The following is a 25,191-nucleotide window of genomic DNA, read 5'->3' as shown; positions in this document are numbered from 1 at the left end:
ATTTACAGGATCCAGCCTACCTACATTGTGGCTTAACAAATGAACAGTTTGGATCATCCAACGAAGTGGGCCCTGCATGAGTTTTTTAAAAGGAGAATCTAGGGACCATCGCAGAAGGCGTTTCACGGACGAGCTGTTGCATGACAGAGCAGCCACATAGGCACAGATTTTGTCCTATTTATTTAATTCATCTGAGGTGGCTGCTTTCTCATGCAACAGCCAGTCCAAGAAATGCCTTCTGAGATGGTCCCTAGCAAATCCCTTTAAAACATAATGTACTTCAAAAGCACACATAAAGGCATATAAAATCTCAAAAGAGAGTAACATAGCTCTCTAACGTAAACTAGGCGTTCCCTCTTCACACAAATTTTATATACTTTCTCCACACTAACAAAACGTCTCTCAACTTCTACAATATCCCTGTCCTTATTAAACTATTCTTTTTCTTATTCCTTTAGATAATAGGCCCACAAATGAACAGCAATTAACAGTGATCAATGGCCAAAACCATATGTCCTTGTTCACCCAAACATTTCCACAGTAGAAAGGAGGAGGTCAAGATTTCACCATTACTAAATGAACATTTAGTTTTATGTTTGAGGTAATGCTTGTAGTGATAATTGGAAACTAAGATGCAAAGCTTGTAAACTAAGGGAAAAAACCAGAAAATTTTATCAAATCACAGAACACAATCATACATACTTGGTTTTCTCATTTTGACGATCATGAGCCGTTAAAATGGACAGAAAAAGAACAGTAAAATACAAGTACAGGTGTACAAATGTCACTAGCGACGCTCCGCCTTGCCTTCTTCCTCTGCTATTCCGTCGCCAGCATGCCTGCACTCAAAAATACCAGCACGACTTCGGTAAAATAAGATACCTATACTATATATACATCATACATATGGTGAGAGATACAGGGAGGGAGAGATACAAAATTAGTAAGGTATACAAAAAATGGAAATTCAAAGGAATTTTGATGACATATAATGAAGATTGATATCTGCAATGTTTTAATGATGGTACTCCTCTCTTTTATCTGTACTTGTATAATTAGGGGTTAGAGGTCATAATTCCTAAAAAGCTATAAACAGCAAATAAAAAAATAAGCGTTTAATAAAGTGAGGAGTGCCAGTATAGAAACAAAGAGTTCAGATATTATTTCCCTACATATAACAAAGAAGAGATTCTCTTAGTGCAACTAGCACTGAGAAAACTCAAGCCTGAACACACTCCATGGCAATCTTCTAATGGACTACCTAAGCTTTGCCAGACATCACATGAGAAAAGGTTTAAAATGGAAACTGGAGTTTTTAGTTGCTCCAAAATGTGTTTAAGGGTCATAGTTGTAGTCATGTGTGGTCAAATTGCTGAAAAGAAGAACAAGAAGCTGAGCATGATCAATGCCTGAAAAAATGGAAGAACAAGAAGCTGAGCATGATCAATGCCTGAAAAAATGGAAGAAATTTCCTTCATTTCTCAACATATTTCTGCTTGCCCAAAATCGGCAAATTTCTAGTCAGAAGTATTTTGATTGCTTAGCATCAATCAATGAAGCCAAGAGGCTTCTTATTCTAAAGAATCCAAACCCTTAAAAAAAGCATTTCGCCAAGTTCTAAGGAATATAGTAAGATCATGGCTCAGAGTTTCTGGTTGGAAGAACATAAAATACCATGCAGAAACCAGAGAGAGACAGAGAGAGAAAGAGAGGGTGCCGGGGCAGCAACCCAGAGTAGAAACCATTGAAGGGGTGCGAATGAGAGGGAACATAACACTTTCGGAATAGGTTATTGAGATAGAAAATTCTCATAATGGTGACAAAACCTCCCGCAGAAAATACTCTGGCTCCTTTTTTTAACAAATAAATCGCATTTACTAGTTCAAAAAAAAGGACAAGAAGGATGTGAACAGCTAGAGGATGCCCAAGATTCTGGGCTCAAATTTAGTGCTGGCAGAGTATTTCATCTCTCTTCTTGGTGCAGCATGATATGTTTCATTTTTAGAAATACACTAGTCAGTGATTGAAAAAGATAACACCCAAACATACCGCCAAGATGTGGTTAGATTTCGTGCTTTTCTATCCAACTGGATGTTTTCCAAAGCAGTTGAAGCTCGAACTACATCCTCTGAAAGATCATCACCATCATATCTCCAACTAGAGTCATCCTTCCTATAACCAGGCATGGACGAGCCGACTCTCCTCTCTGAAATTGTGGAAGCTTTTCAGAGAAGAAAAATAACATGAAACCAGATAAATAATGGGAGATGATAAATTCGCAACCCCTGGAGGATAATTCGCACCCCTTTACCCCTGAATTGACATCAAAAAGCATTAAAAAAAGCGTATGTGGCAGACTTTAACGCTGTTTGACGCCATTTGACTTTAAAGGGGTGCGAATTATCCTACAGGGGGTGCAAATTTATCATTGCCCAATAAATAAATGCACTAAGATCCAATTTGTCACTTACCAGATGCCTGGGAAACAGGAACAGACCTAGATATCCACAGAAAAAACATTTATATTAAGAACAAAAGAGAGGCAAAAGAACAACAGCAATAACATCAAGTCTGCAAATGATATTCATTATGCTATGAATGCTCCTCAGCTACCTTCCTAATGGAGGTAAGCCTCCGGCAACAGATGATGATGAAGGCCTACGGATGTTTCTGGACTCCGCAATGGATAAAGATTCTGCATCAGGGGTGATTATTCTCCTTCCAAGCCCTCTTGTTTGAGACAAGCTCTGTGAAAGAGGTTTCACGGTTAAGCACAACATATAAATCATGTGTAGTTACCATTCAAAAAATAATAATAGTAATAAATCATGGGAAGTGATATATCCGCCCCTTTTGATCACCAGGAACACCCCCTGTCAGTGTTTGTGGCAATCAAGGGACATTGAATTCTTCCGACATAAGTACAACAGCCCCTCTTTAGTCGTTGATACACTGACAGGGGGTGTTCCTGGTGATCAAAAGGGGCGGATATATCATTTCCCTAAATCATGTGTAGTAGTAGTAATTTAAATGCTCCAATAATTCAAACTAAATTCTGCAATTTGAGTCCAGAACATTGGTGCTACACAAGTAAGGAGATGAAGCTCATGTTTTGTATCTTTTGTGTTGTTTATTATTTTCCTTTCCTACACTTTACAAGTAATCAATGATGTAAACAATACATAAGCACACACACAAACACACACACGCGGCGTAGATATTGATATAGATATATGTGTGTGTAAAGCAGCCTCTCATGACTATAATTTGTGAGGCGATCTATGGAGAAGTTGCTTCTCTATGACTGAGAGAATTTACATTCCACCTCCTTCAAAATGTCAAGGATCTCTCTGAATAAGGATCCAAAAGCCTGAATAGTCCTAACGTAGCAGCAATCAACTGTAGATGATAGGAAGTAAAAACGTGTTCATTCTGCGCGAGAAAAGGCTGAGAATGTGGAGTTGATCGCCGGAGACCAGAGTGGGCTCAGTTGTCACCGGCCGTTGAGGTGGTTTCGTCGTCCGACGATGTCGCTAAGTAGAACATAGGTTCTGGAATTCCTGCGTCGCTGTTCGGACTCATCATCGGAGGAGGAGATGGGTTTTGCAAGGTTCTCAGAAAAGCTTCAAAGGAGGGATTGTCAGGAGTTGGGCTTCGCCTCCGGCGGGCCCTAACTGTCTCTTCTTCTTTGGGGGTTTCAATTTCCGTAGTCTCTCTGCCTTCTCCTTCCTCTCCTTCTTCCTCTTCTTCTTCTTCATCTCCTCCTTCGTATATTTCGGAGGCAGCACTTTCTGATTCAGAGGTTGATTCTCCTACCGTGTATACTTCTGGTTCATCATACTCCGTTTCGGTATCTGTCGCGTTTCCCATTTCGAACTCTTCTTATCCTTCCGTTTCCTCCGCGGACGTAGGAGGAGGGATGGGTCTGCACATTGTGTCTTAGGTCAGGTTGAGATATTTCAGCTGGTCGAATGGAGGAGTTCACGAAGAATATGCGCTCTAGTGGTTTGGAGTCGAACAGATTTCTCTCCCAATCTGATCTTGGAAATCGCAACTCTGACGGCCGGGGGTCCTCAGTTGTCCGGTGGCAGATTAAAAAAAGCCGCCGAGAGGAGAGACTGCAAAGGGTTATAGAGAGAAGAAAAGCAAGTAATCTGGGGGACTGGCGATGCTCCAAGTGCAGATTCCTAAACTTCGGACGACGTCCCGAATGTTACCGATGTAGGAAGGTGTGGTTGGGTTTTGACCGTACTATCCCAGTTGGTTTCCAACGTCAACTCCCGTCTACCTCAACCAGAACTGTAAAGAAGCTGCCTACCACGATTTTCCTGCAGAACCGTTTGGAGGGGATGCAATCTAGGGGACAGATAGAGCCCGAAGGGAGTCAGCAGGAGACGGAGGTTGTTGCGGTAGGCCCGGAGGTGATGGACAATCTGTCTCAGTGCCCGGAGGAAATATGGGCTGAATCCATTGAGTTGGGATCTAGATTCGACCTTCAACGAACTTTTTGGGGTAAAACTAGAACAGGATCAATGAAAGATTTTACGAAGTTAAAATGTTGGTTAGAAGAAGCTTCGGGAATTTCAGCCAAGTTCGAGATTTTTCCGATAGCCCAAGAGGACGTTGCTATAACGTCTTCCCCTGATGCCTCGTACGTTGACTGCAGACTTCGGTGGGCTAATGCCAAGGATTATCCTTTCGAAGAGCTACGTGAATGGAAGGATAAATTTTCCGGGAATTTCACGTCTTCATGGTGGTCGATTGTAGGGCTTCCTCCACATGCATGGGTGGTGGAAAATTTCAGGAAAATAGGTTGTCGTATTGGAAGGGTGCTAGCTACAGATGGATCATGTGATGAAGGTGATGGTTATGAGAAAGCGTTAATTCTTCTGATGACATCTTCAACCACCCTAGATTCTCTGAAATTACCAGTTTGCATCGACGAAACAGTGTACTGGGTGATGGCGTCAAGAAATGATAAACGTCCGGACGTACACAAAGTTCGACACTCAGACGAATTCAAGCGAACTTGGTCGGAAATTCTCTGTAACTCCGGTAATGGGCGGTCGGAGAAGACAATGGCGCAAGATAGTAATTCTGCGGTGGTAGGTCTAACGAGCGCACCTCCCTATATTCTATTACCCTCCTACGTGTCCTATGATGTGAGTGATAGCGTATGCAGAAATGGGAAGGGGACGGGTGTCAGGCATGTTGCGTCTGGTCTCCTCTGCCAGGATGACGTGGCGATTGGAGCGAGCTCTTCCAGACGGCGGGAAACAACCTTTACAAGTTCAACTTCCCAGGTTCTCCTATCTCCATTGATTCAACTTGAGTCTCCCTATCCGTCGGATCAGCATATAAAAAAGATGTGGGCCCCTCTATCTCAGCCTAAAGTGTTGGGCCTGTCTGAAAAATATAATATAGGGCTTTCTCCTTTTTCATCTTTTAATCGGGTTATAGCCCATATTGACGGTTCTACCGCAAAGGACAAAAGCCCATCTTCACCTCTTATCCAATTATCGGCTTTTGTTGACCACTCGCAGCTTTCGGAATCCCGTATTCTGCTTCTTGGTGAAAAGGTAGCGGCTGGAAATTCTCGTCTAGTAGTCAATTTATCTGAGGCATTTACTGGAGTGTCCTATGATGAGCTTAATATTGAAGATACTCAAGAGGGTCACGGTATACAACAGGGGGGATGTTTGGATCATTACGATTCGGAATACTCAGATCTAGATACTCTATCTTGTGCGACCACTGCTTTGATTCCAAATGCTGGTGCGGCACTTGGGGGTTCGGTCTCCGGTAAAGAAATTTGCCATAGCCAAGTTCCGGTGGACTCTCCGGAGCGAGGCCTAATCGATTTCTGCTCTAGCCGAATGACGAACGATTTTTCTCTCGCCGGTAGGAGGGAGTGTACGGTTGAGGCAGAGTATAGTGGAGGTGGTCTGGTTTCCCGAGAAGATACCGTGAAAGAAAGCCTAGCGTTAGTATTATGTGTGGAGGAAAATATTAGCCCTCTTTCCTGGGTCGATCCCAAATCCGAAATTCTGGAGATTTTTGTAAATCATATAATTTCCACCAGCAGAGTTTTGGGATTGACCTACTCTGGGCCGGAAGATCAATTGCGTTCCATGTTCAGAGTTGCGGAGCTTCGAGAAATGGATCATAGGACTTTTGAAGATCCTTCCAGTGTTGAATGTGTCAGGAAGATGTTACGGGAGCTAACCAAACTGAAATCAGATGTAAATTATGAAAAATCTCCCGCTAGTAAGAAAGTGGTTCGTAATTCGCGAATGAACAGTAGAAATTGCCCCAGGGGAAGTGCACAGCGGTCGTCCGGTTGTAAATGAAGATTTTATCTTGGAATGTAAATGGGTTGGGGTCTTTGGAAAAAAAGGCACAGGTCAAAGACATAGTAAAAAGTACTAAGCCGGTTATAGTTTGTATTCAAGAAACAAAAATAGGGGTAGCAAACAGAGCTCTGATCATGAGTTTAGGTGGCAATTCCAATTGGGATTGGCTCTCGCTGGCATCTGAAGGGGCTGCAGGAGGTATTTTAGTTATGTGGGATCAATCTAAATGGGAGATCCAAGATTCTTGGGTAGGTCAGTTTTCCGTCTCAATAGTTCTCAGTCAGGTGGGAAACAAAGATGTGGTTACTTTTTCAGGCATTTATGGCCCTACAGATAGGTCGGCGAAGCGCCAGATGTGGGAGGAACTTACCATGATTAGGAGCAAATGGGGAAATCCGTGGCGCTTAGGGGGAGATTTCAATGAAATCAGAAGGGTCGAAGAAAGATTGGGGTGTAGCAGAACTTCCCAGAATATGATTGAGTTTTCAGATTTCATTGCTGAAAATGAACGAATTGATATTCCGCTGATGGGGGCTAAATTTTCTTGGTCCAGAAACTCAAGGAAAAGTCGGTTAGATCGCTTTTTGTTCTGCCCTGGTTGGAATTCTATGTTCCCATAAGTGTGTCAGAAGGCGATTGTGCATTCCGTTTCTGATCATTGCCCGCTGTTGTTGGATCCAAGATTGGATTCATGGGGCCCCTCACCTTTCAGATTCGAGATAGCGTGGTTAGAAATTCCTAACATGGTTGAGAGGCTGGGGGGGTGGTGGGAATCATATACACTGGATGGTGCAGCTGACTAGATCATAGGGGCGAAACTCCGTTTTGTTAAAAAAAAGCTCAAAGAGTGGAATTCTCTCAGATTAGAGGCTCTCCATGAGCGTCAATTATGGCTAAAAAATCGAATTCGGGACATATCTTTGGCCGATGAGGAAAGGTTAGCTTCAGAGGATGATTTGAATGAACTGGAAAAAATAAAGGAGGAACATAGAGGCAGCCTCCTGCAGGCAGAAATCTCATGGAGGCAGAAGTCCCTAGTTAGTTGGTTAAAGGAAGGAGATAAAAATACTGCTTACTTTCATAACATGGCCAGTGCAAGGCGTCGGAATAATAGAATCGAGGTATTGGAAGTGCAGGGATCCTTATCTTGTAGCAAAGAGGCGATTACCATGGAAATTCTTGACTACTATCGGAAGTTATATTCAGCGGAAGGTATTGTTCGGCCCAGGCTGGATGAGGTGATCTTTAAATCTCTCGATGGTATTAGCATCTCGGGACTGGAAAGCCCTTTTTTGGAAGAGGAGGTGGAGAAAGGGGTATTCTCGATGAATCGTGATAAAGCTCCGGGGCCGGACGGTTTCTGCCTTGCTTTCTTTCAGGCTTGTTGGGCGTATGTAAAGGGAGATATTATGGCCTTTTTTCGAGCATTTCACGATGGGTTGGAGTTGGATCGAGGAACAGGAGCCACTTTTATTGCTCTCATTCCAAAAGATATAGGAGCAGTGAAAGTATCTGACTTTCGGCCTATTAGCTTGGTAGGTTGTCTATATAAGATCTTGTCCAAAGTTTTGGCGGACCGGCTAAAGAGGGTGCTTCCAACTATCATTTCTGAGAATCAGAGTGCTTTTGTTGGCCAGAGACAAATCTTGGATTGCTCGCTGGTGGCTAATGAAATGGTGGATTGGATGGCAAAATCAGGTGAGCAAGGTGTTATTTGTAAGCTGGACATGGAAAAAACGTATGACAGAGTGGATTGGCAATGTTTGGACTACTTTCTACAAAGAATGGGTTTCGGTGGGAAGTGGCGAGGGTGGATCAGAAGTTGCTTATCTTCAGCCTATTTTTCCATTCTTATTAATGGCTCTGCAAAAGGTTTCTTTAAATTGTCTCGAGGCTTGCGTCAAGGGGATCCTCTATCTCCCTTTTTATTTGTTATTGTTGCGGAAGCCCTCAGCATGCTGTTGATGAAAGGCCGATTGGAGAGTCTGATTTCAGGGGTTAAATGTAGCGAATCTGGGATTGAAGTCTCGCACTTGCAATTTGCGGATGACACCCTTCTCTTTTCCTCTCCCCAGGCCTCAAAGATCTTCAATCTTAAGGCAATTCTCAGGTGTTATGAATTAGTAACAGGGCTTCGATCAAATTTGTCAAAATCCAGACTTTACGCTGTTAATATAGACGAGGAAGGAGCTTCTAGTCTAGCCAATATTATGAGGTGTTCGCTGGAGAGTCTGTCTGCATCTTATTTGGGATTGCCCTTGGGAAGAGGGCGACCCCATAAAACTGCATGGGATCCCATTGTGGAACGAATCGAACGACGACTTGATACATGGAAGAGGAACTTGGTATCTAAAGGAGGCAGATTAACCTTGATTAAGGCCGTATTGGCCAATATACCGATGTACCAGTTATCATTATTTAAATGCCCTGTGTCTGTTGTCCAGCGTATTGAACAGATTCAGGGGGGATCTGAGCAGAAGCGGGTTATGGCCTTAGTAAATTGGGAATTGGTTTGCAAGCCAATTCAAGGAGGAGGCCTCGGAATTCGAAGAATCAAGCAGGTAAATCAAGCACTGATGGGAAAATGGCTGTGGAGGTTTGGTGAAGAAAAATCAAGACTATGGACTAAAGTAATATCAGGGAAGTATGGTGCTGCTCAAGGTGATTGGGTTACTATGAATAGCTTTAGCAAACCTGGGGTGACAATATAGAGGGATATCCTGTGCCTAACTCCTCTATTTGATCGAGGTGTTAGGTATAGAGTGTATTTCGGCGACAGGGTCTCTTTCTGGTCCATGAGGTGGTGTTCGAGTTCCCCTTTAAAAGTTTTATTCCCTGACCTCTTTTTAGTTGCCGCTGATAAGTCAGTTTTAGAGAAAGATTGCTATGAGCGACTCGCTGGTAAAGTTATCTGGAATCCTCTCTTTCGTCGGAATTTTTTTGATCGAGAATTGCCCTCGGTGACAAATCTATTTCAAACTCTTGATCAGATATATATAAGTTCTTCAGGGGAAGACAGAAGGTTGTGGGTATTAAACTCTTCTGGATGTTTTTCGGTCAAGTCTTTCTATAATAGTCTGTTGCCTTATGAGGAAAATGCTCTGGTAGCAAGGGTATGGAAAATAAAGGCTCCTCCTAGAGTATGTTTCTTTGGATGGTCAGCGTTAAGAAATAGAATCCCAACGGTGGACTTTCTGAGAAAGAGAAATATGCTGATTATTGATCACTGTGCTATGTGTATTTAATCAGGGGAGTCGGTAGACCATATTTTCATCCACTGTAGAGTAGCTCGGGAGGTCTGGGCGAGGATTTTAGAAAGGTTTGGTATTAATCGGGTGTTTCCATCCTCTCTTCCAGACTTGTTCGCAGGCTGGTCATGTATACCATGGGGCAAAAAAGGTAAGCGATTGTGGTGGCTTTCTCTAATGGCCTTCTTATGGGTTATATGGATCGAAAGGAACTCTCGAGTCTTTGAAGGGAAAGCTAAATCTCCTTACTTTCTATTTATTAAGGTCATTGCTTTTACTATTTCTTGGGCTCGAGCTCTACCGTTATTCCGATTCGTTTCGGCCTTCGAATTGTGGGAAGGGTGGGGAGTTGTTTGCAATAGCCAGGAGAATATTAATGTTTCCATCCAGCACTGGTGCCCTCCTCCTGAAAGGGATAGTCAAATTAAATTTCGATGGCTCAAGCTTGGGTAACCCTGGCCCAGCAGGGATTGGTGGAGTATTAAGAGACAGTGATGGTGGGGTCTTTAAGGCTTTTTCTGGTTCAATCGGCATAGCAGATTCGAACGAGGCGGAGGTAAGAGCAGCGCATCAAGGTATCCTGTATTTGGCAAGGGGCCGCTTAGAAAGTTGTATTGTGGAGGGTGATTCGCTGAATGTTATCAGATGGCTTAGGGGCCCTAGGTGTTCTCCGTGGCGTTTTCTTCATTTCTTTGACGAAATTAAAGATATCTTACAAGGGCTTCAGGTATCTTTCCAGCATGTGAGAAGATCTGCTAATGATGTGGCCGATAAGTTGGCGAAAGATGGAGTTTCGAAGCAGGATTTCGATCTTTATGATTTTCTTCCTCCCTAAATGTATCTCCCGGGATAGTTTTAGTTCCTTGGGTGTTGTTTGTTTTCTTGTATTGTTTGGGGGACTTCCTCAGTCTTCTTTTAATATATTCTGCTACCATTCCAAAAAAAAGCAGCCTCTCATATCATTGTTTTACCAGCAGTGCTTATGGTAAGAAGGTCGAGGGCGTAAGGCATGCGGCGCAGTACTATTTGGACCTACCTTTTAGTCGCGTGTCGCCTTTTGCATTAAGACTATAGTGTTATTAGTTAGTATCCTCAGATAGGCGAACCAAGATGAGATGCATGCTATGGGATTTATCAGTGAGCTGATGGATTCAACTAAGGAAAAGATTATACTTAACTATCGGAGCGACAAAAGAAACATATGAGGTGAATTCAAGGGTGACAAAAGAAACATATGAGGTGAATTCAAGGGAGAAGCGCGTTATGAGATTTATCCATGAGCTGATGGATTCAGCTAAGCAAAAGATTGTGTTTCACTATGGGGAAAACGAAGGAAATTATTTTCTTATTTGGATGAATATAGATGAGAGATGGAACACATAGTTACATCATCCTCTACATGAAACGGACTATTACTCAAATCCGCAGCCCGAATACGAAGATAACTTCTCCAATTTCAATGAGGCAAAAGGTCTATGCCTGTGATACATGGATTCTTTGCCCCTTATGCTGAATCCGTGTTGACACATTTCGACATGCGAATCTGATTCGCGTGGGACACAGCAGGATTCTTGTTGTAGTTGTGTCCCATACGAAACCTGTTTTTTTGGGCAAATCTGATATATCTTTTAAAATGTGAATCTTGTATATTTTCCCTTCAAACACGTTTCCTTCTTAACTTATTTTTTATAAATGCAGAACACATCCTCTCTTAATAAAAACCTAACGCCTCGACTTTCCACTCTTATATATATATATATATATATATATCTATATATATATATATATATATATATATATATATATATATATATATATAGAGAGAGAGAGAGAGAGAGAATAGTGTTCCCGCACAGCTGCTCAGATAGCTTATCTGAGCAGCTGCTTCAAAAACTCATGTGGCCCACATTTTTGGGGTGATCCAAAGCATTCATTTGAAAGGCCCTTCCATGGATAGGGTGTGTACCAAAAATCAGCCCTATAGGATCATCCTAACCCAATCAAAGGTGGAGGGGGAAATGGACACACTGTTTCTGACCATTTTTTCCCTCCACAAATGGCAGGGTTAGGATGATCCTAAAGGGCTCATTTTTAGTACACACCCTATCCATGCAAGGGCCTTCCAAATGAATGCTTTGGATCACCCCCAAAATGTGGGCACACATGAGTTTTTGAAGCAGCTGCTCAGATAAGCTATCTGAGCAGGAAAACTTTTCTCATATATATATATATGAGGAATGTGTTGGTGCGCTTGAGCGCTGGAATCAAATGGTGCGCTTGAGTGCAACAATCACATGGGTGCCACAATTTCTGTGAGGATCCAAACCATTCATTTGCAAGGCCCTATCATAGATAGGGTGTGTACCAAAAATCAGCTCCATTGAATCATCCTAACCCCTCCAAAAGTGGAGGGCAAAAATGGGAAGATTTGTGGTCTGTCCATTTTGACCTCCACAAATGGATGGGTTAGGATGATCCTATGGAGCTGATTTTTTGTACACACCCTATCGATGTAAGGACCTTTCAAATGAATGCTTTGGATCATCCTAATAATGTGGGCCACATGGGTTTGAGAGCTCAAGCGCACCATAAGGTTTGAGAGCTCAAGCTCACAATCCTTTTCCTCTATATATATATGAGGAAAGTGTTGGTGAGCTTAAGCTCACCAAACTTATGGTGAGCTTAAGCTCCCCAATCACATGGATCCCACATTTTCTGTGGTGATCCAAACCATTCATTTGCAAGGCCCTATCATAGATAGGGTGTGTACCAAAAATCAGCTCTATAGGATCATCCTAACCCCTCCATTTGTGGAGGACAAAAATGGGCAGATTTGTGGACAAATAATGTCTGTCCATTTTGACCTCCACAAATGGATGGGTTAGGATGATCCTATGGAGCTGATTTTTGGTACACACCCCATCTATGTAAGGGCCTTTCAAGTGAATGCTTTGGATCATCCTAACAAAGTAGGCCCCAATGTGATTGGGCACTTAAGCTCACCATAAGTTTGGTGAGCTTAAGCTCACCAACACTCTCTCTCTCTCTCTCTCTCTCTCTCTCTCTCTCTCTCTCTCTCTCTCTATAATATATATATATATATATAGTTTTTAATATTTATTTAATTTAATAAAAATTATCGAATCCACAAAGCCTACTTTTTGGGGTTTGTCGAATCTGATACCTCAAATAAGTATCAGATCCCGACACGCGAATCCAAATCCATGAAACACAAGTATCTACCAACGTATGGATGTGCTATTATACAAGGACATTGAAGAGCATATTAAAGCAGAGTAATATGACAAGGCCAAGGGAGAGATTGGCACCTGCGTGGCTATTGAAACAAGGAAGGAGTGCTCTCCAGGTATTCTTTTAGTTTTTACTACTTTAGTTGTCAATTAATTCAATGTCTTGTCTTGATTGCTTTCCCCATTATTTATTATTAAATAAAATGCCAACCAATTACCGTAACTGACTGATGGATCCGCGTTGGATCAAAGATATAGAGTCGGCAACCTTTGCTGTGCAGGTCCTAAGCCTCACATGCAATGCTTCAGGCAGTGAGAGGAGTACATTGATACGGTAATTTATTATGTTTATGTTTCTAGCTGTCAACTTGTTATTCTTGTGAACTTTTGATTTGTGACCAAAAGTTATTATTTTAAAATGGTTTTGACTATAGGTTCAAGCAAAAAAAAAGGAATACACTAGCACAAGAGAAGGAACATGTTCTGGTTTATGTTATCTACAATACAAAGCTGTGTGACAGAAGCATGAGCAAGCGGCCATTAATCTGATTTGGTAGATCAAACAGATTCTGATGACGAATGGATTGTTGAGAAAGAAGACCTAGTTCTTCCTGCTAATCCTAGTTGGTTGGATGACAGTGACATAATGCTTGATTTCACTGCTATTCAAATTATTTCACACCGGTTCAGCTGATGTGCGACTTCTACCACCATCACAATCGGTTGGAAGTAGTCTTGGATCGGTATCTCAGACTCGGGTGTCTAAGAGGAGAATGAGAGATCCTCAAAATGAGTATAGTTTTTAGGTATCGAGAGACCAAACTTCGACGGAAGCAACAGCATATGATGACATTGATCACCCTCCGTTAACCCCCTCTCTCTTCCATTGTAGGGAGTGAATCCCAGTATAGAGATAATAATCCTCCGCTTTGGCAGTGCAGTCATGTGGATTTGTCCAGACACCTAGGTTCATGGAGCAAGCTCTACCATGTATGGTTTAGAAACATGCCATTGTGGACCCTTGGCAATCACAGTGTTTAGGAAATCATCACAACTCAGGCTAAAAATTAGTGCTGTCAACTGACACAATTCGAAATGGATACATCAATCTTTGTGGCTAACTATTGTTGGTCCTGCTTAGTTGGATCTGCGGATACTGCGTTGCATGTCTGTATCAGGGACCCATTAATAATCAGAGCATCTGTCGGAGTGTCTTAGGTACTACTATTGTTTTATAAATATATTTTTCAATGTGTTTTCCACGACAATTCAGTGAACACAATCACATGACGACAAAGGAAGACGAAGGAGCACATCTACCAGCGGCTGGGTTTAAGGGGTCAACGAAAGTTAAAGGAGGTATAAACTTCATTCGTTCAATTCAATTCGAGTCATTCGATGACATTTTTTTAGTTTTGTTATGCAAGATGCTATATACCAAAAATATCATTCATGTTTAGCATGTAAGTAGAAAAGCATGAAGGGTACATGAAGGGTATTTTGCACTCTAGAAAAACATATTCAGATATGGGACAGTCCCAAGGAATCTTTTGATAGTGTCTAGGTCTCATGGGAATCAATAAGGGTTGTGTCTACGTCTCACATCGGACACTGACGGACCAACATCATCTACATCCCACACTGAGGCTGCTTTCGTAATAATGCCGGATGACAGAGGGGGCAAGATGGTCTTGGAGTATGTCCAATGGTGGCATCAACTGGCGTTTTCTTACTTCTTGCAAGGAATCAACAAGCTGTTGACATTCAAAGAGCAGCAACTCCCTGATCAAGAAAGAGTTGGGAGTCGAAGTCCTCCTCCTGAACCCACATATGGACCCATTCCCAAGCAGGGGCACCCAGATCATTGCAACATCGGAGAGGTCACCAGCCCGGGCAGAAGCAACTCCCTGATCAAGAAAGAGTTGGGAGTCGAAGTCCTCCTCCTCCTGAACCCACATATGGACCCATTCCCAAGCAGGGGCACCCAGATCATCGCTACATCGGAAAGGTCACCAGCCCGGGCAGAAGCAAACCCGGAGCCTAATCCATTCGTTGGGAAGTTGAATCATCGAAGAACTAAGATACATCCTTGACTACTTCATTACAGGCTTAAAGTGAGATGCCAAACTCCTCCTCCCATACTGTCGAATCATTCAGAGTCAGCTCCAAAAGATCTGTCGGACCGTTTAGTTCTGTTGACAGCCCTAGTAAAAATACTTAGGGCATTCATTCACATCCAATGTAAACCATTAAACACACTTTCTTTGCAAAGTTGTAAGAGCCGATCAAATTGAAATCTGGTCAATTCTGTTTCAAAATTTGAATTTTTACCGAAGTCAAAGTCAACTTTCCCTTTGAACATTTTGCTTTCCACTAGAGCTATCATGGTAGGTTGCTTTGAACTTGTTTGGACCGAAGACACGGGATTTGGACAAAAGAGACAATAACAACTAAAGATATAAGAAGCATCCAAATAGCATCTCATCCCTAAGCAGAGAATAAATATTGATGCAGAAAAAACTAAAAAAAAAGAAGAAAATGAAGAGAGTAGAAATTACAAAGAAAAAAATGGCAAAAAAAGAATGACAGAGGAATTTTGGAACAAATTATTGAGATGCTTATAAAATTGCACAGGAGAAGGACAATGACAAGAGCAATAACAACAGCAAAGATGAACAAGTAGTGGGTGGCACTCATTGCTCTAAACGTCATAAATTGTTCCATTCATGGAAGAAATACAAAGGCGAAAAATAATAGTGCAAAGGCATCATTCAAAAGAGAGAGAGAAGGGGGGGGGGCAAACGGTATACTGGTGGCCTGATTACAAAGGGAAAGAGGAAGTTGCAACAATGCCTACAAATTTTAGCAAAAAAAAGTTCAGTTTTTCTCTCGTGTTTATGTAATATTTCATACGGGTTGTATATACAAAATAAAACCAGGAAAATTTTTACACTACTCCAAATGTGCGAGGGGTTATAAAGTCCAGGCTTGTAGGGGAGGGACACTGTAGTGTAAGCGCTTCTTGTTTACTGGGTGGTGGCAAGTGATTCCTGTGTGTGTGCGCGTGCGCGCGCGCGCACGTGTTGTGGTTGTGGTGGGGTGGGGGTGGGGGGGGGGGGGGGGGGGGAGTGATTCATCTCAACCTACTGGCTTTAGAGGTATGACGCTTATATTGTACTTGGACAAAGCTGTATGCCATACTGAATTTACTTCTTTATGGAAGAAGGAACATTCAATAATCCTCAATAAAACAAAAATATCTCTAAATAAGGATAAACATCTCAAGGGAGATGGGGGGTCCCTATTAAGCCATCTAATCGTGTTGGGGGAATCACCCTCAAGCCACAGATTCTCAGGGGAGACGGAGTTACAGTGCACAGTAACACATTTTGAATTTTGCATTCAATCATCACCAATAGCCTAACAATAGAAATACAACAGCTCATTCAAACTGTCCATTTGACTCCAAATGGCATACAGCTTTGTCCAAGTCCAGTAAAAGTATCAATATCATACTTCTAAAGCCAATAGGTTGAGTTGAATCACTCACCTCTTTCATCACAACACACTCATCCCCTATGAATTACCTGCCACCACAAAGGAAACAAGAAGCGCTTACACTAAAGCGCCCCTCCTCTACAAGCCCGGACGTTATAAGTTATAACCCCACACTCCTGGACTTCAAGATGGTGACATTTTCCATCCAGAAAGACACAGATTTCCTACGACGTTGGGGTTAAGCCTCTAGCTCAATTGGTAAAGACAAGGTTCTTCAACCATAGGGTAAGAGGTTCAATTCCAGCTTAACTACCAAAAAAATAAAAAGGATGTGATACGACATGCAGTAGAAGGGAGCATAAAGGAATTGGTGTGGAACACTCCAGTGATAAAAGGGGAGCCTCCTTATGGCTTATGTGATCCAATGAAAATAATGGATAAGAATGCATGAACGTACCCATTGAATTTTTCTTCTTCTAATAGGTATGCAGTTTTTTTTTTCTTTTTTGGAATGGCGATAGGCATGCAAAAATACAAGTCCCAACCTCACATTATACATGAGAAAGTTGTCGATATCCATAATCCCTAGGGAAACACGAAATATCAATAAGATACCATATGGACCCTACTGAAAATCTAAACAAGGTAAAGTGTCGTGTTATTATATAAGAAGTTAGCTTACTTATTTTTAATCAAAATCATATGCTAATTTGTTCCACCTATACGCCAGCATACCAGCATCAGAAGATGCAGAATCAAACAAGAACAGAGAATAGGCCCCAATTTGAGATGCATTCAGAAATCACCAACATAGTTGTAAGTTTCCTAAGTTTTGCAAGTGCATGAGATAAACTACACATACCATCTCTACAAAATTCTTCTTCATGGTGTTGAAACCCAATAATGACAGAGGACATATCTAATGATAGGGAGTTAGTAACAAACCTCAAATTTTAAATATCCTTCAAGAACATCCAGAAGCAAAGGACCACTTTCCCCATTCCTGTTCAAATCATACCCATTTTTGCTACTAAAATCTCTCAGTTCAGCTTTCCAGAAGTCCTTTTGCTGCACATGGAAACCAAAATCTCAAATAAAGAAAACGAAGTGCAAAATCTCAGAATAGTTTAAATCACAAAGTTAGGTTCTCCTGAATCCAATAGCAATACGTGAAATTAGTAGAAAAATTATGTGATTACCAAATTACACTCTGGCAAATAAACTTTTTGGGTGTGACCTAGCTGGGCCCAGTCCAAGTATTCACATATTAATGCTGTTAATAACCTTCCTGCATGCAACACATGGGAATATAACCAAAGAAATATATGTTAGGAAAAGCAATCAAATACTGTCTCAGTCACATAGCTTGTATTTATTTTCAGCAACAAAATGCACAAAAGAAGTTTCCAAACATTGAAAGACTATATTTATTTTCAACAACAAAATGCACGTATGTATGCATACATTGAAAAGGAGTTTCCAAACATTGAAAGTCTATTTAACAAACATATGTAGAAAGCATTCACCTAGAAAAAAACTAATTACTGTAGACATTGTTAGTATCAGTCAAAGCTTGTGTTGAAGTATTTTCCTCGTCTCCTATAACAAACTAATTACCGGAGACATTCTTAGAAGTGGGATTGCTAGCGTCCATCGCAAAAGGCACGTCGCAGCTGGTCTGTCGCACGTCAGACCAGCCACCTCGTGGATGGAGACAAAAGCTGTTGTCTCATTCATGAGGGGGCTGTTCTGACATGCAACAGACCAGCAGTGAAATGCCCTTTGCGATGAGAAAATGGTTTCTACACACAAGTGTAGATAAGTTATCTACACATTAGTTTAAAATACAGTGGAGGCCCACATTGTTTGGGTGATCCAAACCATTCATTTGATTAGCCCTCACATAGATAGGGTGTCCACAAAAAATCAGCTCCATAGGATCATCCTAACCCTTCAAACCGTGGAGACAAAAAATGGAAAGATTTGTGAAGGTTTATACACGTCCATTTTACCTCCACAAATCGTAGGGTTGGGATGATCCTGTGGAGCTGATTTTTTGTGGACACCCTATCTATATGAGGGCCAACATGCCCTCCACTGTATTTTAAGCTAGTAAGTAGATAACTTATCTACACTTGTGTGTAGAAACCGTTCTCTCTCTCTCTCTCTCTCTCTCTCTCTCTCTCTCTCTCTCTCTCTCTCTCTCTCTCTCTCTCTCTCTCTCTATATATATATATATATATATATATATATATATATATATATGAGGATTGCCAGCATCAAGCGGCAAGTTTGCCCCTTGAAGCAACCTGGATTCTCATTGACCGCAAATGTCTACTGTAACAAACTTTCCAGTCTTGTCAACAAACCAGAAACCGCCTCCATACACAGTAAACAGAAGCTTCTAGGTGGTTATTGAATTCATCGTTTTATGTGGAGTAGGACGTGAAAAGGAGTTTTATGGGGGCCCGCGATACTTTTTGGGGCTTCAAGAGCAGGAGCCGTGTAAAAGCTTGCTATTATTCACCGATCTCTGCTGTCTATTGCGCACCATGTTGATTGTAATTTGGAATTGGTCAATCCTGTGGGCATCATAAAATCATGTGATCCTAACCGTCCAATTAGAGGAAGCCAGAAATTACAAGCTTCTCTGGCATTAAATGTAATTGTCTCTTTCCCTCCCTCCCTCCCTCTCTCTCTCTATCCATAGCAGCACGAAACTTCTCAGAGTAGGAAATCTCTGCAAAACGGTAGGTTTCTTCTATGAGAAAACGAACTTTCTAGGTTTCTTTCCAGCTCCATTCATAGGAAGGAGGAGACACACCAGCCATGTACCAGAAGTTTGGAGCGAGGATAAGCCAACAGATCAACTGACGGGTCTAAAAGGAATGCAAGTGAAATATTTGGAACAGTGGTTTACCTGTCTTGTGGTTATTATGGTAGCAAATGTGAGAGCCCCAAAATTTCAGATTTGTATCATGCAACAGTTATTTGGATAGGACACAGAGGTTCGTTTTGATCATGCCAAAGGATTTTTAACAATACATGCTGTAAATGTTGGTTCTGTATGTCTTACCTTGTTTCATGAGAAATGTGAGGAGAAGTTTTTCCTCAAAATCCTTCTCCTTTTTACTCAAAGTCTTGTGTGCTTAATCTATTACTTGACTGAACCCATGGTGAAATAATGGAAAAAGCAATTAGACACAATGCCTCTTCCCCACCATACACCGTGATTTGTGAATGTTGAATGCTCTATCGTGGGATATTAATCTGTTGGTTTTTATAAGCTGTGCATTGTAGTTTATGACTAAAATTTTATGTAAATAAGAGTTATGACTATTCTTTTTACACTCCAAGAACTCTGAACTGAAGGGAATGGCTCCATGAGAGGACTTCCTATGAGAAGCACATGACAAGGGTTTGAGAAGATCTAAAACTATTGATGTATCTACCTAGCCATGCTCAATTAGTGTTCCTCCCAACCTATTACATCTAAAGAGTAAAAAAGAACAATGCAAGCTCTTTTCTATACCTAAATTGCCTATTAATAATTCAATAATCAGACTACAATTGTTTTGATGATCAAGAAGTTTTTTCCATCTTACCATTCAAGAAAAAAAAGAAGTTTTTTCGATCTATAAACTTAGCCATCATATCGACCATATAGATGATCCATCAATTTATAACATGATAAGCACCGGCATACTCAGTTTTAAAGACTAATATTTGCTGTCAGTTATATGAAAGTTTTTTGTTAATGGTAAATGAAAATTTAAGTCATATGAAAGGTAGCAGATCTCAACAGTGTTCTTGTCTATGGGCAGAAGCAGATCTCAAAAAGTGATCAGCAATCATAATTCTAAGTGATACAAAAGAAAATCTAGCAAAGGCCTAAACAGGGATTTGGATAGATGGCCTGTCCAGGAAGAGATGCATTCATATAAGAAAGTTAGGCTAAATAAATTCTGGCAACTGAATAACAGAGAGACCACATTGCAGACAGACAAAGAACAACGTAACAACCCAACAGGATGGAATTTCCTGCTCCACCCAAACCTCAGACATCTTAGAATATGGTATCTCTTCAATATCATACAGTGTGGATTACAATAGCATTATGGTAGTGATCCCTCCCATAAATGATGCTTTGTAAGACGATGCCTAATATTTGGACATATTCAGTTACAGCCAAGTACAGATATTCATTTAATCAAGATGTGTGAAAAGAAGCTAGGCATGCCCTGCCAGACTAAATATCAGAAAAGTTTTGGTGGGGATTTGCTAGAGACCATCGCAGAAGGCACTTCGCAGATGAGCTGTTGCATTTTAGAGCAGCCACCTCAGATGAATTAAATGAATAAGACAAAATCTGCTGAAAAGTTAGCCTCTGTGGCAGCTCTCACATGCAACAGCCCATTCGCAAAATGCCTTCTGCGATGGTCCCTAGCAAATCCCAAAAAGTAATGCCTTAAGAGCAAAGAACATTAGGAGAAACCTGATGGAGAGGCATGCAGTTGCCTAGCACGATCGTTGCAGCTACCAAGTAAAGCAGGAGGCACACCATCCTCATTTTCAATTGCTCGATCCTCATCCTCTATAGCCTCAAACACACTTGCTCTAAGCTCGGCCTAAAAAGAAAGCATGGAACAGCATAAAAGTGTGTGCGAACATAATTCATCAACAAAGTTGCACATATATAAATAAAAAGAAAAGGAAACATACGAAACCAGGTTACCGATTCAAGAAAATTTTATTAGGAAAGTGTCAATCCGATGAAAAGGCAACACCAAGACAGTGAAGGAAAGCAAGTATAAAACTTGGACATGATGAACACCTCAGTGCATGAAATAGAGATGCTTACAGCAAAAGATTTTTATTAGTATAATCCACAATAGTCAATAAATACAAAAACAAATTGATATAGAGTGATACTTTGCAACCAGCATCAACTAGCTTAATCTCTTAATGAAATACCTCAGTACAGACAGCCGAATTCAAGGACTTCTGCACACACCATGCAGGGGGAACAGAAGGACGGATAGTTTATAGTAAAAAATCAACTCCAATAGTGAGTACTGGAATACAGTATGCAGAGATTATTGTTGAGGATTGGTGGTTAATCTCCTCCAAAAACCCAGATAGAACCTATAATAGCAAATGCTTAGAACAAGAACAAAATAAGACGTCACGCACTAAAGATATTGCAGAATGTCTGCAATCAAAACCAATGAAACTTAAAGTTTCAAAATAAAATTCGCTCCATGTCATCCATGTGTTTGGTGCAGAGGATAAAAATGCTGAATCCATTTTCAGAAAAGCACTAATTCTAACAACCATGATAATGGACCACACAAGAACGAACAAGAAAAATAATAATAAGAATATGTTTATTCCCTTTATAAAAGCTTGAAAGTTGATGGCCAAAACTACATAAAACCACATAATATGCATAAATATGCCTGTGAAGCTTCCGGCATAGAGAACAAGATTCTTTAGAGAGATGCAACAAAAAGTAGATTCAAGCTAGGCATTTGAGGACAAGTTCAGAAAGAGCTACAATGGACTCCATAAGTAACTATTATAGAGTATCACATCTTAACAGATCTTATTACTATTGAGTTCTCACTACTTACAACCTCTGAACTAGTACATCCAAGGCTGCACCCATATTCTTCTCCTTCAACAGCCTCTTCCTATAATACTCCAACTCCAACCAGCAGATATATACATCTTCATGAGGAACATGATATAAATACTAAAGTAACCTGGTAAACCCAACGTAAAATCCCTCAACTGTACTATAGAAAGATTGCGAAGAAAATGTACTCAGAATGATATGGTACTAGATAGCATAAATCCCAAAAAGGTTTCCCCATTTCGGAAACGACAAACAAAAAATGAAAAATAGCTACCAGCTGAAACCTTTTCAAGGTAGTGTTGTGCAAATGTCTTTCATCCCAGGATTTCGGTAATTTTCTCTATGTAGTGGAATTGATATATATATATATAGGGAAAGGTGTGCGTACTCGGTCGAGTAGATAAGCTTATCTACTCGGTCGGGTTAAAAACAGTGGGGGCCCACATTTTTGGGGTGATCCAAACCATTCATTTGAAAGGCCCTTACCTAGATAGGGTGTCCACAAAAAATCAGCCCCATAGGATCATCCTAACCCATCCAACAGTGGAGGGAAAAATGGGCAGATTTGTGGACAAGCTGTGTTTGTCCATTTTTCCCCATTTTTCCCTCCACTGTTGCATGGGTTAGGATGATCCTATGGGGCTGATTTTTTGTGGACACCCTATCTAGGTAAGGGCCTTTCAAATGAATGGTTTGGATCACCCCAAAAATGTGGGCCCCCACTGTTTTTAACCCGACCAAGTAGATAAGCTTATCTACTCGACCGAGTATGCACACCTTTCCCATATATATATATATATATATATATATATATATATATATATATATATATATATATATATATATATATATATATATGCGTATAAGGGTTACGAGTGGCAAGGTCGCTTAGTGAAGAAGAAGAGTTTGTAACAATAAAACCAAAATAGTGAAAACTCTTCTTCTGTGGACATAAGGACACAACCGAACAACATAAATCTCGTGTTTTCTTGTGTGATTGTGTTTCTTTATATTGTGTGCGACACACACGCAAGTCGAGCTGCGCGGTCAGCTCACTGAGGGTGCAGGGGCAGCGTGCACCACCGGAGTTTCTGGGGCAGCTCCCCGAAAGGAAAATTTAATTTTGGGTTTTACGCCAAAGGGTATTTCGGTAATTTTCTCTATGTAGTGGCATTGATATATAAGCTACGTATTAGGGTTACGAGTGGCAAGGTCGCTCGGTAAAGAAGAAGAGTTTGTAACCCTAAACCAAAATAGTGAAAACTCTTCTTCTGTGGACATGAGGACACAACCGAACAACGTAAATCTTGTGTTGTGATTGTGTTTCTTTGGGCCCCGCGCATTTATTAGCGGCCCAAGCAATGACATTTGAGGAATCCCCTTCCACAATCAAAGGACCGATACTGTGAGATCGGAACCATTTCAGTCCAAATAGTATGGCTCTAGCCACAACCCCAAGATTGAACTGCTTCAACTTGTTTGAAACATTGGGAATGATGCAGCTATATCCTTAAAGGCTTAAACCACATACATCGATGGCAAATGACTGAATTAGACATCACATGGTTTAGCTTTTGATGTTCTTAAGGCAACATTTGTGTGCCAAGCATTCCTCACCATTAGTGTTTATTTCACTTTTTCCCCCTTTTCTTATTTAGGGCACTCTCTACCCTTATGTTTTTGTTGCCCTTTTTTTCTAAATAAGGATATTTTTCATAACAGAGGAATTGCAACTCCCTCATTTTGCAGTAAATTACTGATAGATCTTAAAGCTCTGAAGAAAAAAAGCAAAAGGAATCCAAAATCACGCCCATATACAAACAAAAAAAAATCTCAAAATTCCCATAGACCACCCAAACGCAGACACTCGCAGAGAAATAAGCAAACAAACAATTAAACAAAAACTAATTTTCATCAGATCAACAGGTATTACTCTTAAAGATTAGTTAAGGTAGAAATGACCAAATGGGTTTTCAAAAAAGAAATGAAAATAGGGTTTCAAAAGAAAAAACAAATCTCAGCATACCCTGATCTTGGCTAAGACGCCCTTTTTCTCGAGGGTTCGAGTGACGAGAGTCTTGAGGTCCATCATCTCCCTCGTGTAATCGTCCATCTCTTTCCGATCTTCTCCACTCCAAAAACCCTAACCTAACCCTCCTCCTCTCTAATCTCTACCACTGAAAGAGGGTTTGTTCTTTTGTCTTTCCTTTTCTCTCTAACTTTTGCCAGCCAGAAAGGGTCTTAAAAATCGATTCCTTGTCGTGGATCTAATTTTAAGAGAGTGAAGTGACAAGTGCTAATATCACTGTCTCATGTGCCCCACTCTACATTTGGCAATGTCAAACCTTAAAACAATGGATTGCACAAGCTTACACCATATAAAAACTCTAATGTGGGACCAAGATCATGTCGATTCAATCTAGGCCATTTTTAATTCGACGTCCAATATCATATGCCTGAGATATGGGACCCGGGCCCAGCCACCTTATCACTTCGACTCATGATATGAGCGGTCGAGATCGCAACAACATTTTTGTAACGTTAAGGCCATGTATGACACTTAGAAACCTTTTTTCATGATAAATTAGTGTCTCCAAATGATGAGAGGGAGTGACTCAAGGTGGAAGAGGAAACAGAGACTTGCGAGGGCACAAAATGAGCTGAGGTCCTGTTCACTTGCGTTCCCTGGAAAGCAAATCCCTCGAAAACAGCCTTTTTTTTCCTTGACAAGACAGAATTATGGTGTTCACTTGCCTTCCAGTGAAAATAGAATTACACATGTGGAATTTCTGCAATAAGTCAAAAAATGACATGAAAAAGCTCATTTTCCCCCCATTTAAGGATTTTATTTCCGACCAAAAACACACGGATTTCGTTTCCATAGAAAACTAGTGCAAAAAGAAGGGGAAGCAGTTTTCCTGGAAACCTTTTCCTGTGCAAGTGAACAGTCCAGGGAAACTTTTTCCTGCACAAATTTTCGGGAAACATTTTCTTTCCCTTTCCCGAGAAAACAAGTGAACAGATCCGAGGGTGAGAAGTGGCTAAAGAATCAGGAAAAAACCAATTAAGTCATGAGAGGAGTTTTTTCTTTCCTAGGTTTTTAAGGCTTTTCTTAGCCCTCTCCTCACTCAATCCCTCTCCTATCTATCCCTCACCATTGGATAAGCTAATTTTCCTGGAAAAAAAAATCATGGTAGCCAAAC

At 40.9% G+C, this 25,191-nt stretch overlaps 1 protein-coding gene across 1 annotated transcript; it reads right to left on the bottom strand.

Annotated features, from left to right (window-relative positions):
* Nucleotides 1-649: 649 nt before the first annotated feature.
* On the bottom strand, nucleotides 650-24,258 carry LOC143878684 (protein TONNEAU 1b-like). Its single transcript, XM_077380941.1, has 8 exons — nucleotides 24,015-24,258; nucleotides 20,846-20,978; nucleotides 17,550-17,638; nucleotides 17,296-17,418; nucleotides 2,614-2,747; nucleotides 2,472-2,497; nucleotides 2,050-2,206; nucleotides 650-839 (listed from the first exon to the last, which is right to left on the bottom strand). The coding sequence occupies exons 1-8, from the start codon at nucleotides 24,099-24,101 to the stop codon at nucleotides 788-790; spliced, it is 801 nt and encodes a 266-aa protein (XP_077237056.1). The 5' UTR covers nucleotides 24,102-24,258; the 3' UTR covers nucleotides 650-787.
* Between the last annotated feature and the right edge of the window lie 933 nt (nucleotides 24,259-25,191).

This window comes from Tasmannia lanceolata, unplaced genomic scaffold (assembly GCF_043159265.1).
Source record: "Tasmannia lanceolata isolate RefF3 unplaced genomic scaffold, GAP_Taslan_0.1 ptg000006l, whole genome shotgun sequence".
Lineage (NCBI taxonomy): Eukaryota > Viridiplantae > Streptophyta > Magnoliopsida > Canellales > Winteraceae > Tasmannia > Tasmannia lanceolata.
This window is presented reverse-complemented; position numbering and strand designations above follow the sequence as displayed.